General features: G+C 50.9%; 1 protein-coding gene across 2 annotated transcripts; it reads right to left on the bottom strand.

Annotated features, from left to right (window-relative positions):
* Positions 1-2,616: 2,616 nt before the first annotated feature.
* Pla2g2f (phospholipase A2 group IIF) lies at positions 2,617-10,058 on the bottom strand. 2 transcript variants are annotated; one of them, XM_021233581.2, is made up of 6 exons: positions 9,828-10,058; positions 9,174-9,226; positions 6,480-6,624; positions 5,585-5,694; positions 4,184-4,405; positions 2,617-3,295 (listed from the first exon to the last, which is right to left on the bottom strand). In XM_021233581.2, the coding sequence occupies exons 1-5, from the start codon at positions 9,938-9,940 to the stop codon at positions 4,194-4,196; spliced, it is 633 nt and encodes a 210-aa protein (XP_021089240.1). In that variant the 5' UTR covers positions 9,941-10,058; the 3' UTR covers positions 2,617-3,295; positions 4,184-4,193. The 2 variants fall into 2 exon arrangements, with proteins under 2 accessions (XP_021089240.1, XP_040612204.1); XM_040756270.1 differs by lacking the exon at positions 9,828-10,058 and adding an exon at positions 9,358-9,555.
* Between the last annotated feature and the right edge of the window lie 6,939 nt (positions 10,059-16,997).

Genomic DNA, 16,997 nt, shown 5'->3' with positions numbered 1-16,997 from the left:
TTGGTCTTATATACTTCCCTAATGTTGGGATTAAAGGTGTGAGCTATAATTCTCTTTTAGACTGACTCATTCTGTTTGACCTTGAACTCAAGGAGATCCGTCTATCTCTTAATCCTGAGTCCTAAGATTAAAGATGTGTACCACTACCTCCTAGCTTCTGGCTGCAGGGATTAAAGGTGTGTGCCTTGTTTCTAAGGCTCGTGGCTGACTTTGCTTTCTGAATCCTCAGGCAAGCATTAATAAATCATAACTAATATATCACCACAGTTGGTGGCATCAGCTGCTTGCCAGGACTCCACAACTGGGGAGGTGGTAACTGGCATACTCTGCCAACCCCTGGAGAGGACGGGCTGCATTCACAGTCAAGGCTGGGTTGAGTAACTGGCCACGTCCCAGCCCAGGGCCAGGCATGGCATGTGAAAGAGACCTGTGGCTGCCTCTCCTCCCTACCTCCAGCTCCCTCCACCCCTCACCCCCCCTGCATAGTTCTGGGACACAGGACTGCCTTGCTGACTTGGGGACCTTGTGGTCAACACCGTAGCCAGAGCACCCATCACCAGCTCTGACACTTTCTGTCCTGCATGTCAGACTGTACTAGGGCATGCATGCTCTTGGCCTCAGTCACCCTCCACGTCAGACCCCTGCTGAGCACTCAGCAGCCACGGATTGCAGAGAGGTGATGTAGTTTGCTCAGGGCCATGTGGCCAGCCAGTGGCTGAGCTGGTAGCACCTGGTCCACAGTCTTTTCCTGAAGGTCGGGCATCTGTGAGAGGTAGCATTGGTGGCCATGATAAGGTGGTTGAGGAGATGTGCCCTTTTGCTCTAGGTGCCAGGGGTGAGATCTGTCTATGGGGTAGGGACTCCACTGTGGTTCCATCACAGAGAAGCCAGAGATGTGGCTAGTAGAACCGGATGTGAGCCACAGTGTCCACCAGGTGTCACCCAAGTTCTAGAAAACCATCACCAAATAAACAAAGGTTCCCAAAGCCGAGACTAGGGGAGAGGGGAATGATCTTCAGAGTTCAGAAGGACCAGGTCAGTGAGGGAGCAAGGACAGCATCCCCCTCAAGCCTCTGTGTGGATGACCTCACAGCTCAGAAAGACTGACCAGGAGTCACAAGGAGAGACAGGCCGTGGGAGCAAGGAGCCCCTCCCCCTAACATCATGGATTTTCTGCTCATCCTCTCACCCCAGCCCTACCCTAATGACTTTTGGGGTACACCTGGGACTGCCACAGATTTGGAATATCTTCATCTGGACCGGCATGCCACAGGGCACCTATGTGTGAGGGTTATGTTTTCACTTGCCTTCTTCCTTTCCTAGGCCTGGGCTTTTGGGGGAACAGGAGCCACCCCTGGGACCTCAGGAGACAGTCAATACAGAGTCTGTCTTCTTCCAGGATCTCATAATGATTCAAAGACTGAGGCAGGGGACAGAGCCCATGCATGTCAACCTCACCTCCCTTGGAAACTTCCTCCCCCATTCCTCAGGATCACCTGGTGGGTTAATTTTTGTCCGCTTTACACACACTATAGTTGGGAAGAGGGGCCTCCGTGGAGAAATTGCCCCCATCAGATTAGCCTGTGGTCGTACCTATGAGACATTTTCTGGATTAATGATTGATGTGGGAGGGACCAGCCCACTGTGGGTGGTGCCATGCCCAGGCAGGGGTAGGCTGTATAAGAAAGCGAGCCAAGCAAGCCATGGGCAGCTGTGAGCAGCTTTCTTCTCTGCTTTCCGCCTCTGGTCCTGCTTGAGTTCCTGCCCTGACTTCTCTCAATGATCAACTAATTGTCAAAGGGATGTGCAAGCCAAATAAACCCTGAGCTCCCAGGTTGCTTGTTGGTCGTGGTGTTTATCTCAGATGTAGAAATCAAAGTAGGGTGAGCACCTGTGACTCTGGACACTGGGCACACGAGGAAACAGGAGGAAACGGAGGAATTCCTGAGGGGACCTGAGTGGAAGAAGAGATGGGATGTAGATGGGTTGCTCCCTGGCTTCCTGAAGCTACTCCAACTTTCTCGGAGGCATCTGACCTCAGAGCTAGTAACCAGAATGACCCACGTACCCTGCCTCTCTGCCCTCCCTTTCCTAGCTTGCTAAGACAGCTGCTGTTTCCCTGGCTGTCCTACGAAGTTGTGACCTCCAGGTCACAGGTTCCATCACAGAAGGGACAACCAGAGACACAACATGGGAAGAGGATAGTGTCCAGACCTCAGCCAACCCTCCTTGCTGCATATCAGTGGGGAGGCACAAAGTGTGGGGTGGGTGGCTGAATGTCATTTTCAGGATTCAGAGCACAACTGTGGCTTGGGAGACTTTGGGACAGTTGCTGCCCCTCTCTGGACCTCACCATGACAGAAGGGCAAGCATCCCGAGCCCGCACTGGCTGCCATCATTGCATAGAGGGTGCCTGTGTCCTTACTCGTGGCCCAGGCATTACTTTCCCATCTTCTCAGCCTGTGCCGTTAGCTGCACAGGGCCACATCTCCCCACAGGCAGGGGGCGAGGGAAAGGATGAGGTCATGCCAGCTGTGGAATGTCAAGGAAGCTGTTTTCCCCAGAGCTAGAGACCCAGGAATGTATCCCACCCTGACCCTAAGGAGGGGTCATCAGTGACAGCCAAGACAGGAGAGTTTTATTTGTCTGATGGTGGGATATTGTAATCTGTGAAGACTGGGGTGGGGGGGGTAGGGAGTGGGGGAAGAGCTCAGGTACAGGGGCCTAGATCCCACGGCAGTAGAATCTCATTGCCCCAACCTTCTCTATAGGAGGCGTGTGTCCATGGAGGAACCCACAAGCCTAGGGTTGAAACTCAGCAGGAAACTCTCCGGGCACCCATCACAGGTCCACCCCAGGCTAGGCGGGGCTGGTGCGAGGAGGAGGAGGAGGCTTGTTGGCTGAGCTCCTGAGAGGGTAGATGAAGATCACAAGGCCGGGTCAAGTTGGGTCAGTGCGCATAGGTGACCGCCGTGTCACACCACAGCCAGCGTGAGGGTCCCTCTTGCACGCAGTGACCCCTTAGTCTCAAAGCTGCCGTTTCAGACACTGCCGTCTGCATAAACATCCTTTCCGGTTTCTACTGCCACCCTGCTTGGCTCTCTCTCCACGGAGCCACGCAGGCTGAGCTTCCTGGTGAGTGTTCTGAGTGTCCAGTTGGGGCTTGCATCCCTGGGTCCTCAGAGTTAGCACGAAGAAGGCAGAAGACAGGCATGAGGCAGGGCTAGACACTGCTGACCCTGAGACGGCAGGTGAGGCAGGGGGCAGGGGGAGGTACACCTGAAGAGACACAGGGCTGGGGACAGTAGAGAAGGTGACCTGCCAGCAGGAGCCTTCAAGATTCCCCAGACCCATGCGGCCACACCCTCAGCTTCACTGGCCTGTCCCCATCTCTCCTGTTGCTATTCCCATCTCCATGACCAACAACTGGCCTGGCCCACCTCCCCACCACTCCCCTCTTCACCACCTCACTCCCCCTCTACCCGGGCTTTCTCTCAGTCTCCTGATGTGATCTTCCCTTACACTTTTCAACCTAAACCTTGGTGTCTTCCCCAGAGACAGTCACAGAGCGAGAGCTCCAGATACCCCTAATTTGCCACTCTGAGTTTGGGCGGGGCAGGAGTGAAGGGCAGGAAGAACTGTGGATGTGTGACCATCTCCTGCCCGTCCCTGAACGTGCAGCTGCTGTGTACATGGGGTCCCTGTACCCTTGGAGCCTGCCCAAAGGCACTCGGTAACAGAGGTTAGGCTTTTGGGCCTAGACAAATCCTGTTGGCTGAGGGCTGGATGGGGCCTGTAGAGAGCCACAAGTCGACCTTACGTCATCCTGTGGGACTTCTAGGGCCCCCAGAACCCAGGCCTCAACCTGGCCCTCTGCCTGCCTGAGTAGTTCCAAGTCTGTACTGGGCCACAGGTTCTGGGAGTTGAGCTGGGGCCACATTGTTTCCTTCCGTATCCAGGAGAGACCCCAGCATGTCAATGTGTTTCCTGCTAAGACCCGACCAACTGCTGAATGTGAGGCTGACAGAGTGAAGGCCACAGACAAGCCTTGGCCTTCCAGAGTCTTCTGGTACTGAGCTTGCTACAGGACTAGGAGGGAGTCACAAGACACCCTGGGCCCTATCTGGCCCCACATTTCAGAGATAAACCCCAGGCAGACGCCCCACCCTCTTTTCTGTCAGACCTTAGTCGGGCTAGGTTGAGACAGGGGTCGCTGGGAAGCCCTGTCCACAGGTGACTTCCTCTGGGTAGGGGTCATAGATGCTGCAATTGGGTGTGGGACCCTGGCAGTAGACATTGAGGTAGCCTCGGTGCTTTTCCCTGTATGGCTGATCCTTGAGGCACAGAGTCAAGTTCTTGTCACACTCGCACGTCTGCTTGTCACACTCCGTCTCATTGAGTTCACCTGTCATGGAAAGAGGAGGCAGAGGCGATGGGTGATACCAGGACAAGAGAGGAAGGAACTCTGAGAATCTGGTGGCCTTTGGGAAATGACTTCAAGTCAGTAGGTCTTGTTCCACATTGGCTTTTAGGGTGCCCTGCTCCGGGCTGGTGCCCCACACTCCTGTGAGTGACTCACACAGGGTAAAACTAGGGAACCTCTGAACAGCTGGGACAACTGAGGCTGAGAAAGAGGGATGGGGGAACGGGAGAGATGGCTCTGCTACTATGGATGCTTCTGTACACTGTGAATATGTATTGTTCCCATTGGTTAATAATAAAAGCTGTTTGACCAATAGGCAGGTAGGACGAGTTTCGGCGGAACAATCAAACTGAGGACTAAGATGAGGAGGGGCGGAGCTGAGGAGACTCAGCCAGCTGCGCAAGAGACAAGATGCCAGCGGACCAGTTAAGCCACAGCCACGTGGCAATACATAGATGAAACGGGTCAATTTAAATGTAAGAGCTAGTTAGTAATAAGCCTGAGTTATCGGCCAAACATTATAATTAATATAAGCCTCTGAGTGATTGTTTAAAAGTGGCTGCAGGATGGGGTTGGACAGAAAAGCCTCCAATTACACGGCTCCGCAGTTAACAACACTGGCTGTTCTTGAGGACATCAGGTGGCTCACAGCGCCTGTGACTCTAGTTCCAGGGAATCCGACACCCTCTTCTGGCCACTACCAGCACATGCTAACACGTGGGGCACATATAAACAAGCAGGCGCACATACGCATAATTAAAACTCAACAAAATGAGGAAGAAAGGAAAGAGGGCAGGTTTACCCACCCCTAATGAATCCCCACCCCTGCTTTCCAAGACTCCTCCCTTCAGTGGGAGAACCAGGCAAGCCCCTACTTTCCTAGGGAGTGATTGGTAAAAACCAAGTAACAAAAGGTAGTTCTCACTCAAATTCATGCCAAATTAGTGGCTATTCTAATTCTTCATTTTATATTACTGCTAATTTGAAGCCAACAGTTAACTTTTAGTGCCAGTGGTCTCATTTGGATTATCTTTAACCCCAAAATGTTTTTCATTGTTTGCCTGAGATTAAAATTAAGTGTGGGTACCCTGAGTTTGTTTTGGGTCCCCACCCTCACCCCAAGGTCCCGTTCTGAGCAAGGGCGTCAAGGGAGGGACTCACTGCAGACAATCACGGTGTCGTTCTCGATCCTGTGGTCGTAGTGGTCCACGTAGGGGCGGCAACCCTGGTCAAAGACCTTCTGGTAGCAGCAGTCATGGGCATGACAGCACCTGGCATGGGGGCAGCACTGATGCTCAGACAGGTGCAGGCAGCCAACCCACCCCTCACCCCACCCCAACCCCCACCAACGGAGGCCTCAGATCATCTGTTTCAGTCCCTCGTGGTCAGCCATTGACTGTAGCCCCAAGAGGGGGTAGTTACATGCCCAAGCTTACCCAGTAACCCCGAACGGGCACTGACACGCCGTATCCTTGTCCTTGACCCTACCTCCCTGTCCTCATGTCAGGGCTCTCAGCTCGTTCCCTGCCTTGGAGCCAGGTGGCCCAGCTACCAGGTCAGGGAGGGAGAGAGGGTTGGCAGGAAGCTATGACTTTAAAACCAGCAGCCTGAGGTCCTGCCTCCTTATGCTGGATGGCCCTGGAGGGGACAGCATCTGGGGTGGCTCAACGGGCATTGGAGGGGATGAAGGATGGGAAACAAATGAGGAGTAGTCACCCCCTCCGCTTCTAAAAGAGTGAAACTAATTGCCAGCTCCTTGTAGTGCTGGATTTGGTGCTGACTGCTGCTGGGGAAGTAAGCATGGAAGCCATGGCTTCCAGGGTCTCTCAGTCTGAGGGAGGAAGCATGGACTAATGTCTATAATATCCCTTGCCATTGTGGAACATCAGCCATGAGACCCAAACTCCTTGCCTGTTTGTTGGAGGGCATAAAATGCCATTGTAATATGGACAACAGAGTGCATCTAAGAAGCTAAAGATGGAGTTCCTGGCCCTTCCTCCTCAGCCTGCCCGTTGGCTGCCCTCATCTCTCCCCACGGGAGGCCTCCAGAACCTACCAGTCCACTTCATCCATGGGCTTGCCTCGCCCCCCGAGCCCGCAGTAGCAGCCGTAGCCCACAAAGGACAGGATGGCATTTTTGTGTGTGATGGCCTCCACCATGAACTTCAGGTTCAGCAGGCTGCTGTGGGCGGTGGATACAACTGCAAGAGAGCTGGGAGTGTAAGTCTAGCCCGGCGACTCCCCCAGAGCCAAGACCCGGGGGATGAGATGGCAAGGGGAGGAGGAAGGAGAGGGAGGAAACAGACAAATCCTGTAGGCTGGGATGTCTCCCATCCCCAGCATCGAGCCCAAAGCCTGGACGACCAAATGTGGTTCATTTAGCTGCAGGCCAGGCAGTGTGCTAAACCCTTGTGTTTGCTAACTCATTGGGTATTCACTGCAACCCCTGGCTTTGGCTGTTATCACGTTTTTACAGATAAGCAAGTTGAGGCTGGTGCCCTGAGTAACTTGCCTAGGGTCACACTGTCACATGATGGTGAAGAACCTAGAGCCAGGCGGGATGGAGGGACCTCAGCCACACCTGCTGCCTCAGGTGCTTGGCTTCTGAAGGAGCCGCATCCTGATGAACTCATACTAGTGTGAAAATACTAAAAGTCACAATTGCATTTCAGCCATGTTCAGTGGTACACATTCCAGCTACTGAGGAAGTTGTCTGAGGCAGGAGGATTGAACATGCAAGGGCCGCCTGGGCTATAGACTGGGCAACTTATTGAGATTGGAGACCACTCCCCAAAGAGGTCATTCTGCGTGTCCAGTTCACTAGAGAGAGCTTCACAAAAGCCACATACTGTGATGAGTTACAGGAGTGTGACCTCTGAAGTCTCTGAAATGGAAGGAGAGCCAAGGTCCCTGCCAGCATCCTGAAATCGGTGTGTCATACAGTACACACACACACACACACACACACACACACACACACACACACACACACACACACAGCAAGCAATAACTCAAAGGTATTTCTGTTACTAGCAAAAATCAGCTACCTGCCAGCAGCTGGGCCCTTCAACCATTCATCCTTCATTCTTCTCTCAACGGCTTCCCTGTAGAGTGTTGGGCTCTCTGAGCCACCTGTGCTGAGTCAGTGCCATGAGGTGCAGTCCCTACCTGGGTGAAGCCACTCACCCACCCACCAGCAGGAGGGAGGGTTTATCCCTATTTACAGGGTAAGAAAATGAAGGCTCAGAATGTGAAAGGCTTGCCCAGGTAGCACAGGCTGGAAGTAGCAGAGTTTGGGCGGGAGTCTTGTCTGTTCCTTAGCTGGATGCTAAGTCATGCACAGTGTGGCACCTGTGTGCATGCAACCTCCACTCTGGCCTGCAGCTGCATCTGGAATTAGGCACCCCCTCCCCGCATCCTCCAACCTCCTCCATCTCTGAGAGACAGGGAGCCCAGGGTTTGAAAGCTGGAGGCTGGGTGGAGCCCAAAAGGCCTTGGGAGCACCCAGTTGCCATTGTGATTGCCTCCTCCCCTGACAGGGAAGTCCCATCTCCTACTCTAGATGCATGCATTTTACCCTGGGGGTAGGGTATATGCAGCACCAGGCTCCCAGCCCCCTAAGGTCATCTCCCACAGGGTGAGAGTAAGAAACAAACATGATTATGCTTATGATAGACACACACTCTATTACACTCCACACACACACACACACTGTCCTCTGTGGATCTTTACCCTGTGCTCACACACAAACATACCCATAACATCCACATCTCATTCTGAAACACACTTATCCACACATCCTTATTACAACTGTTCATCTCATATCCCCCCAACACACACACACACACACACACACACACACACACACACACACATTTGCTTTACCTCACAAAAGTATCACTCAGGAGAATCAGCAACCAGAACCAAGGCCATGTCCATGGGCAGAAGAAATAGCTAATCAGTCTCCTCAGACCAGTGGTTTCAGGAGAGACAATTGTTTTGAAATGACAGGCCATTTTGTTTGCGTGCATCAGCCCTTTGTCATGTCTGGCCACAATGAATCCTGTCTTTTGGGGTACAAGGTAGGACCAAGCTTGTATCAGGAGCCTCATTTAGCCATGCTGGGGTCAACTGCTCTTATCCATGAAGGCCTGGGCATCAGCCCTAGGAGAGAAGTTTGCACACAAACATACACATTCTCTCTCTCTCTCTCTCTCTCTCTCTCTCTCTCTCTCTCTCTCTCTCTCTCTCTCTCTCTCTCTCTCTCTCTCTCTCTCTGCAGAGATATGCCCCTATAATTACACACACACACACACACACACACACACTAGAATGAATACAGATATATACCCAGGTGCCAGCCGTGAGCCATATTTCACATCGTGTGTACTCAGACACACCTACACTCGTGCACAGACACGCATCCAGCTGCATACAAACTCATTAACTCCTGCCAGTACGGAAAGTCACTAATACACATGCTCAGGTCCACAATGATGGCAAGCACTACCGGTTTACGAGGCTTGCTCAGCTCTCTGCACCTGCTCCGAGTAGCTCATAAAAGAGGCCTCTGGCTTGTTTACAGGTGTCCAGAACTAAACAGCCCCAGAGGAGAGGTTGAAGCCTCCACAAGGAAATGGAGCCAGAGAGAGGAAGGAGCCTGTCAGTAGAAAGACACAGGAGCCCACATTTCTAGGGAAAGGGGGGAGTGGGAGGGAGGCCACAAAGGTCTCCTCAGAGCCATGCTCACCACTGCCGGCCAGGACTGCAATGGCAAAGAATTTCTTCATACCCAGGCTGGACCTGAGAGAGAACAAGCTCAGCCTGAATCCCTTTTCCCCAGCTACCCGTAGCCGGGTCTCATCCAAGATGCCACCCATGCTTTCTCTTGCCCTAATTGCCATCCCCCAGTCCTGTGGTGAACACCTCCCCACCTGGCCTGTATCTCCTGGGGAGAACACACCCCAGGGTGGCAGAACCAACAGAACAAGTGCCCCCCTTCCCAACTCTCAGCTTCAAGACAGGAAGCCATTGTCCCACGCTAGACTCAGCTCTCCTGAGTCCATTCTCCAAGGAGCGCTAGGACCTGAGTCACAGGACCCCTGGCAACTGGATCTTAAACCCTAAAACCAAGAGAGCCAGGTCACTGGGTTCTAGATTGAGCTCTGCAAATGCCGCGGGAGCCACAGGCAGATCTCTTGGCCTCTCCGGCCTTCAAGAACAGAATGAAGTTGTCTAAATGTCCCAAAGGTCCTTCTAGCACCAGAATGCAGTTGGCACACCTCTGCTCAACATGTAGACACTCAGTTCTCCTTCCTGAAGAACTGACACTAGGAATAGATCCCCTACCCATCCCCCTGCCCTTCTCTGTGGAATGTTCCATTCCGGGGCAGCAGACACCTACCTGGAGGTTCTGGAAGAGGAGGCCCTGAGGCTTGGGCTCTTCCATCCAGTGGGGTGTTTAGCCAGCACCTTCCTCCTGAACCCTTTGGGGTTGGCCTGTGCCCCATTTGCCATGTCTTGGGTTTGGGGAGGCCAGCGACATAGGGCTTGAAAGGTCCTTGATATGCCCGGGAGTTTCTGAGGAGGAGGCCCCAGCTTCACGCTGCCAAGCACACTAACAGGGTAGTGCTGGGCAAGGCCCCCGGGGCAGGAGGCAGGTGACAGATGTCCTAGAAAAGGCTGGCTCCACCTCTTCCCGCCCACTGTCACAGCCCTTCCCACACCAGGCTGGTAAAAGCCCCACCCCACATCAGCCTGCCCATCCCTGGGTTTGGGAGTGGGGTACAGCCACCAAGACTCATCCTCACCCCCCCCCCCGTACCTGAAGCAAGGCTGAAGCTCTCTCCATCCCCAGCTGTAGGATGCTAAGGAAAATGTTACCCAACAACACTTTTTGAAGAAAAGCAAGAGGCACTTTCTTCAAGGGACCTCCTATAGGGACCACTGTACCAGAACCTTGTAGTGAGCAAGAGAGACTGGACTCAGTTCCAAATAGAAGGCAGGGAGGGTTGAGTGGCCAGAGTGCACAAGGGTCTGGATCCAACCACAGCAGAAACCCAGTTGTGGTGGCTCACGCCTGTAATCCTGGCTCTTGGGAGATGGAGGCAGGAGGAGCCAGAGTTCAAGTCTATCCTCAGCTACATAGCAAGTTTTACTCTACCCTAGGAAACTACATATATATATGAGAGGTGTGGGGAGGGAGAGAGAGAGAGGCTGGATGTTGCCTCAATGGTTAAGAGTAATGCTGCTCTTGCAGAGAACCTGGGTTCAGTTCCCAGCACTTAGCTCACAGTTCATGGCTGCCTGTAACTCCAGTTTCATAGGATCTGGTGCCTTATTCTGCTTTTTCAAGCACCAGGCATGTAAGTTGTACAGGCACAGACATGCAGGCAAAGGATTCACAGACAAAATAAAAATAAATTGAGGCTGGAGAGATGGCTCAGAAATTAAAAAGCACTTATTACCCTTTTGCAGAGGACCCAGGTTCGGTCTCCCAACCAACTCTAATTCCAGTTCCTGGGGATCCAATGCCTCTTCTGATCTTGGCAGGCTCCCGAGTACATGCAGCGCACATGTATGCGCACGCGCGCGCGCGCGCGCACACACACACACACACACACACACACAAAACACACACACACACAGGCGTAATATACATAAAACAAAAGAAAATAAAATATTTTAAAAATAAAAATGAATATTCTAAAAGGAAACAGAAGGGCATGAAACAAGGCAAACACAATTTCGAGTGAACACAAAATCATCATGAGGGGCAGAGGCTCCAGGGAAACTGACTGGACAATTTTTTTCCGAAACAGCAGGTGGTCAGGCCTTACTCCGGGGGATGGTAGAGGCTGATATGGGAGATGTCAGAGAAGGACGACAAAGATCCCAGCTGAACCCGCATAGCAGGATTATAGCTAAACATGGACAGAGTGCAGAGACCCACAAGGCACAAGGAAGCCCTCACATCAAAGCCAGCTTGAGAAGAAAGTCTCAAGGAGCCCAAGTCCGGCCCAGTAAAGGAGGCTCTTGCTGGTGAGGGGGCTTTGTGTGGACAGATACCTGTCCACTGTCCAGATGGACAGAATTCCCCTCACACCTGAAGGGGCTCCAGTCATCCTTGAGCACGTTGGTGGCCATCTCCCCCAGACTAAGACCCCCGGGTGGGGGTGGGGAGCTCAAATGCCTGCATCTGCATTAAGCAGAAAACTCCCAGTTCACCTGCAGTGTCAGAAGCAAGGCCTCTCCAGTTCCTTTTAACCCGTCTCTGTAGGCAGGTAGAGACCACACACGGTGCAGCCATGTAACACACACCAGGGTTTCAAACAGCACCCCAGGCCCCAGCAACAGCCATCCTACCTCACACCCCTAAATATCTTTGAAAACTACCACGGGCGTCCTGAGTGGTACCAGGGTTGTGGAAAGCCTGGTGAGTCTGGATGTTGGCGTCAGTTGCCTGGGTTTAGGAAGCAGAGTGTGTGAAGCTGGTCCCTGGCATTACTGTCTTCTGTGTGGGGCCAGGAAAGAAGGGAGAGTCTGAGCGCTGGGGACCGCCTGAGCACACTGACCAGGCACCAATCCTACTATCTCCTGCCTGAGACCTTGGCCAGTGGGCTATCTTCCCGGTGCTGTGACCCCTCAGCTGTGGAGTCGGGGGTATCGAGGCCTCCTTCCGGGAATAAGGATTGTAACTGCCAGTGTCAATTGTGCTATGAGGCATGTACAGGGCTCCATTTTAAAGACTGGGTTGTGACAATGGCCTGGGGTGACTCAGGATGGGGTGTGGGGCTTGGGGGTGACAGGAAAAGAATCCTGCTGAACTCTGGTGCTTCCGATTATTCCCATATCCGCTCATCTCTGCTCAGCCAGGGTTTCTCATCCTGTTGACAAGGGTCTGAAAGGGATGCCCAGGGCCCCTCCGTCCCTTTTCCCCAAGCTTCTCTACCCCCTCAGGCTTTTCAGACTTCCTCTTCTGACTGTCCTAAGCCAATGGGCCCATCTCAGCTATCATTCATTATCCCTCAGTCACCCCCACTTCTGCCCCGTTTCCTGTCTGTGTCCCCAGGAAGTCCCTCACAGACTCCAGTCACAAGTCAACACACAGGAAGGCTCTAATTTGTACTTGCATGTTCTTTCCTTTGTGGGTACCTGTATGTTTTGGCTTGTGGATCTCAACACAGACTGGGAATCCTGGAGAACATGAACCCTCATTTTCTCAAGGGACCCCAAGGTTTGCTCTTCCATCTCAGACCTACCCTGGCAAGGACGGTGTTGCTTTTCCATGTCTGCAGGGAGCTGGATTTTAATTCTACCCCCACATTTGCATCCACCTCTCAGGAAGGTCATTGAACTGAGGAGAGACAGAGACAGACAGAGAGACAGAGACAGAGACAGACAGAGAGAGAGAGAGAGAGAGAGAGAGAGAGAGAGAGAGAGAGAGAGAGATGCAGCCTGCAGGAGCTTGGGAGTGCCTGTGTTTAGGCTGAAGCCAAGACCTGGGACCCCAGGGAACCACTTCATCCCCTAAAATTCTAGTGGAAGTGCAAGTCAGGCAGGTCTTCAGACAGGCCCCGGACAGGCCCGATGCTCCTGGGGAGGGGCGGGCTTCTCCACCCCCACCTTACTCTCCCAAGCTCCAAGTGCTCAATAATGAATAATAAACTGGTCCACCCAGAAATTCCACTTGTGGGAGCGCAAACCCAGATACAAACCTAAGCTGTTCCCAAAGATGGATGCGAAGAGACACTGTGGGGGTGACTTCGGGACTTTCTTTTTGTGGACAATCAAGTGGGCTAGGGTCCACTCTCACTGATTTGGCCACCTCTTTGAAGGCACTCTGCAAACGTAGACACATTCTGAGGCACTGGGTTGAAGTGCTGCAGAGGTTTCCCCATGTGAGCTCCGAGGGAGCACCATTCCGGCTAGAACAGGTTCTCACGGGAGTCCCAAAATGACATTATGTGAGAAGATGCTGAATTTACCCTCTGGAGTCACGTCCATCCTGATACCCAAACTGATAACAACACCTCAGAGGAAGAGTACAGACCAATGACCTACACACAGACAAAGCCTGTAATAATAGACAAACAAAAGAGTAAACAGTAGCCAAGTTGGCTTTGTGTTTGTTTTTACATTAATAATACAATCCACATGTATTATACCACATTAACAAATTTTTATTTTAAAAACTGTAATATATCACAAATGCAATTAAACCAACCAAGAGACACCATGTGAAAAAAATCAGCATTCATTCTTGGCAATAAAATATTTAAAAGTCAGAAAATTGAGTTCTAAGTTCAACTTGAACTATAAACCAAAGCCAAAGTCATGTCTAATGCCAAAAAGCCGAATGCCCCTGCCTGGAAGGGGCAAGAATGTCCACCCACTGGGTCTGTTCTGCACTGCACTAGGGCTGGAAGGGGCAGCGGTGGGGGGCATTTAGTACAGTAAGGTAAAGAGAGAGGGTACGGGGAGGCACAAAAAAAAAAAACATTAAAATCACGAAGGGATGTATCTGTCCCTGGACCTGATAACACATGTGCCTGATCCCAGCACTCAGGAGGCAGAAGCAGGAAGCTCTCCTGTGAGTTTGAGGCCAGCCTGGGCTACATAGAGAGACACTGCCTCAGAGAGTAAGCAAATAACAAAAACAAAAGAATACAGCACGATAGTCCTCATGAGGGTTCCTGCCCAACCATCGCTGCTGCCAGCCCTGTGCTCACAGTCCTGCCCTGTCACAAAAGTGCCGTCACGTGGCTGAAACTGACATTGGATGACAGGAAGGAACAGGTTTCTAAACTGGTCACCAATCAGTATGACCTTGAAGGACTCACCAAGCATAGCTCCCTGTGCATTGTGGTAAAGTTAAAGAATCTTGGGTCCAGTCAGGTATGACAAGTGATGTCTGTCTGTAGACCAACACTTGGGAGGCAAAGACAGGGAGATCACAAGTTCAAAAGCAACCAGAGCCGAGTCTCAGAAATGCTCCCTGAGTTGGAAGAACTCCTACCATCAGGATGCGGACACTGAGTTCTGAATGATAAAGAGATGAACCCATCCATCCACCCAGTATCACTTGGGTTCTCTCCCATCCTGGGGAAAATGAATCACCAACAGCATTGCCCCAGTTGTACAAACTCTTCTCTGTGCTCAAGCGATGAAATCACTGTTTAACATTTTAAAAGAAGTGGTGGCTCACACTGTGATCCCAGCGCCAAGGACAGGGAGGCAGGAGGAACTGAGTGTTCAGGGCCAACTTGACTGGTGGTGAGTTTCCCAACAGCCAGGGAATGTAGGACCCTGTCCAGAAACAAACAAACAACAACAAAACCCTGTAGGATCTACATATATTGAATTCATACACCAAATTTAGCCAGGTTGCAGAACAGAACATGAAAATTCAAAAATAATAATAGCTGTTATGCCTTCATGCTGGAAATGAATGTTTAGATTTAGAAACTGAAAACCTAAAATCATTTACAAAAATACCAACAGTATCAAATGTCTGTGAATGAAACCGATAAATGGAAAACGTGCACACTTAAAACTAAAATAATATTCAGAAGGACCAAAGGAGACCAAAATAAACCCCAGATGAGCCAAGGGCTAGTTCACGGTGGTCAGTCAGGATGTTCAGAGGTACTGAGAGGCCAGTTCCTCCCTGGGCTCTATGGAGTCAATGTCAGTGTTCTTTCAACCAAACCTTAGCAGACTTTTCTTGTAGGGTTCACCAAGCTCCTCCTAAAACTCATATGGAAATTACAAGGACTGGCAGTATTCCTGTCAACTATGAAAAGGAAAATAAAGGAAAGAAAGAGGAAAACAGAAAAAGAGTCTCAAAACTTACCTCTCACCATATACCAAATTTGAATAGAATTTAAGTAGGGAGATGGGATGTAATTCAGTTGCTAGAACACTTGTTGAATAGGCATGAAGGCCTGGGTTTGATCCTTAGCACCACATAAACCTGGTATGATGACATACCCCCAGAAGGAACCCCAGCACTGTGAAGGTGTAACATCAGAGGTTCAAGGTCATCCTCAGCTGCATAGCCTGGGCTGTATGAGACCCTGTCTCAAAAAAAATAAAATAAAAATAAGCAGAATGGATCATGATTCAACAAGGATGCTAATATAATAAGTAGAGAAAAATCGCTCTCTTCAACAAGTCTGGAGGAGATAGCTGGGTATCTACAATCAAAAGAATGAGGCCGAAACCCTTCCCCATGCCGCCCATGAAAGTGAGCTCAAAATGGGGGCTGGAGAGGTGGCTTGGCAGCAAAGAGTACCTGAGGCTCTTTTGAAGGACCTAAGCTTGATTCCCAGCGCCTGCGTCTATTAGGTTAGTTAACGGGGGCTGAGATGAGTCAATGTGTGGCAGAAGATAGCCGAGAGTGACTGCTGTTGGTAGAGTTTCATTTGGAGGTGTCTAAAATTAGACCTTGGCCATGGCTACATAAATGTGAATCTTAAAAAAAATACTGAAGCTGGACTTGATAGCACGCACTTAACATCCCAAACACTTAGGAAGTAGAGATAGGAGGCTCTAGGGTTTGAAGCCCTGGGCTACATGAGGCCCTGCTGAGTTAAGGGCTGGAGACATAGCTCAGTTGGTAGAGTGTTTGCCTAGCATGCACAAAACGGTGAGTTTCCTTCACCACACAGACTAAGGATGATGGCACACATCTGCAATCTTAGTACTTGAGAGCTACAACTGCTTGTAGTGTGACTCCTGTGTAACTCCTGAGCATCCAGCACCCTCCTCTGGCCTCTGAGGGCACTGCACTCGTGTATATACCCACACACAGATACCCACACATTCACATAATTAAAAATAAAATATATCTTTTTTAATAGGTTAACTCAAAATAAATCAGGTTCTGAGATGTAAAGTATAAAACCAGGTGTGGTGGTGTGTGGTTGTGATCCCAGCACTGGGAAACCAAAGGCAGGAGGCTAGCCAATGAGTGGAGGCTAGCCTGGGCTGCATAGCAAGACCTTGCCTCAAACAAGCAAACAAAACTAGCAAAAGCTTGCAGTGTGGGAGTAAATATCTGTGGTATTGGGATAGGCAATGGTTTCCTAAATAGTGTTACAGCAACACAAGAGACATAAAAATAAATCTGAATTTCATCAGAATTTAAAACTCCTCAAACTGTGGCAACAAAAAAAAAGCAAAAAGATACCTCACAGAGTGCGAGGAAATCATGTGTCTCATGAGGAATATGCCCTGAACATATAAATGACTGTCATAAGCCAACAATAAAGCGATAACAACCCAATTTCCAAATGACAAAGAACCTGGACAGTTCTCCAAATAAGATAAACTGGTGACCAATAAGCGCATGGAAAGGTATTTAACTCCATTAGTCACCAGAGAAATGCAAACCAAGGCCACGCCGAGGAAACACCTCACACCCACTAACACACTGAAATGAAAAAGGAAGGTAAGAAGAATGTGACACCCCAGGAACCCTCGCATGTCTTTGGGAACCATCTAGCCTTTCCTCGGCGAGCTAAGTATAGAGTTTCCCATGTGAAACAGATGCTCCATTCCAGGGTCTACA

Source organism: Mesocricetus auratus, unplaced genomic scaffold (genome assembly GCF_017639785.1).
Source record: "Mesocricetus auratus isolate SY011 unplaced genomic scaffold, BCM_Maur_2.0 Super-Scaffold_100014, whole genome shotgun sequence".
NCBI classification, from domain to species: Eukaryota; Metazoa; Chordata; class Mammalia; order Rodentia; family Cricetidae; genus Mesocricetus; species Mesocricetus auratus.
Note: the sequence above shows the minus strand (reverse complement) of the source record. Positions and strands in the feature narration are given on the sequence as shown.

Excerpts from the sequence above, each read along its gene's own strand:
- Pla2g2f (XM_021233581.2), bottom strand. The coding sequence starts at position 9,940 with ATGGCAAATGGGGCACAGGCCAACCCCAAAGGGTTCAGGAGGAAGGTG. Across the intron at positions 9,227-9,827 it reads TCCTCTTCCAGAACCTCCAG|GTCCAGCCTGGGTATGAAGA; the intron begins GTAGGTGTCTGC and ends GTTCTCTCTCAG. Across the intron at positions 6,625-9,173 it reads TGCAGTCCTGGCCGGCAGTG|TTGTATCCACCGCCCACAGC; the intron begins GTGAGCATGGCT and ends GCTCTCTTGCAG.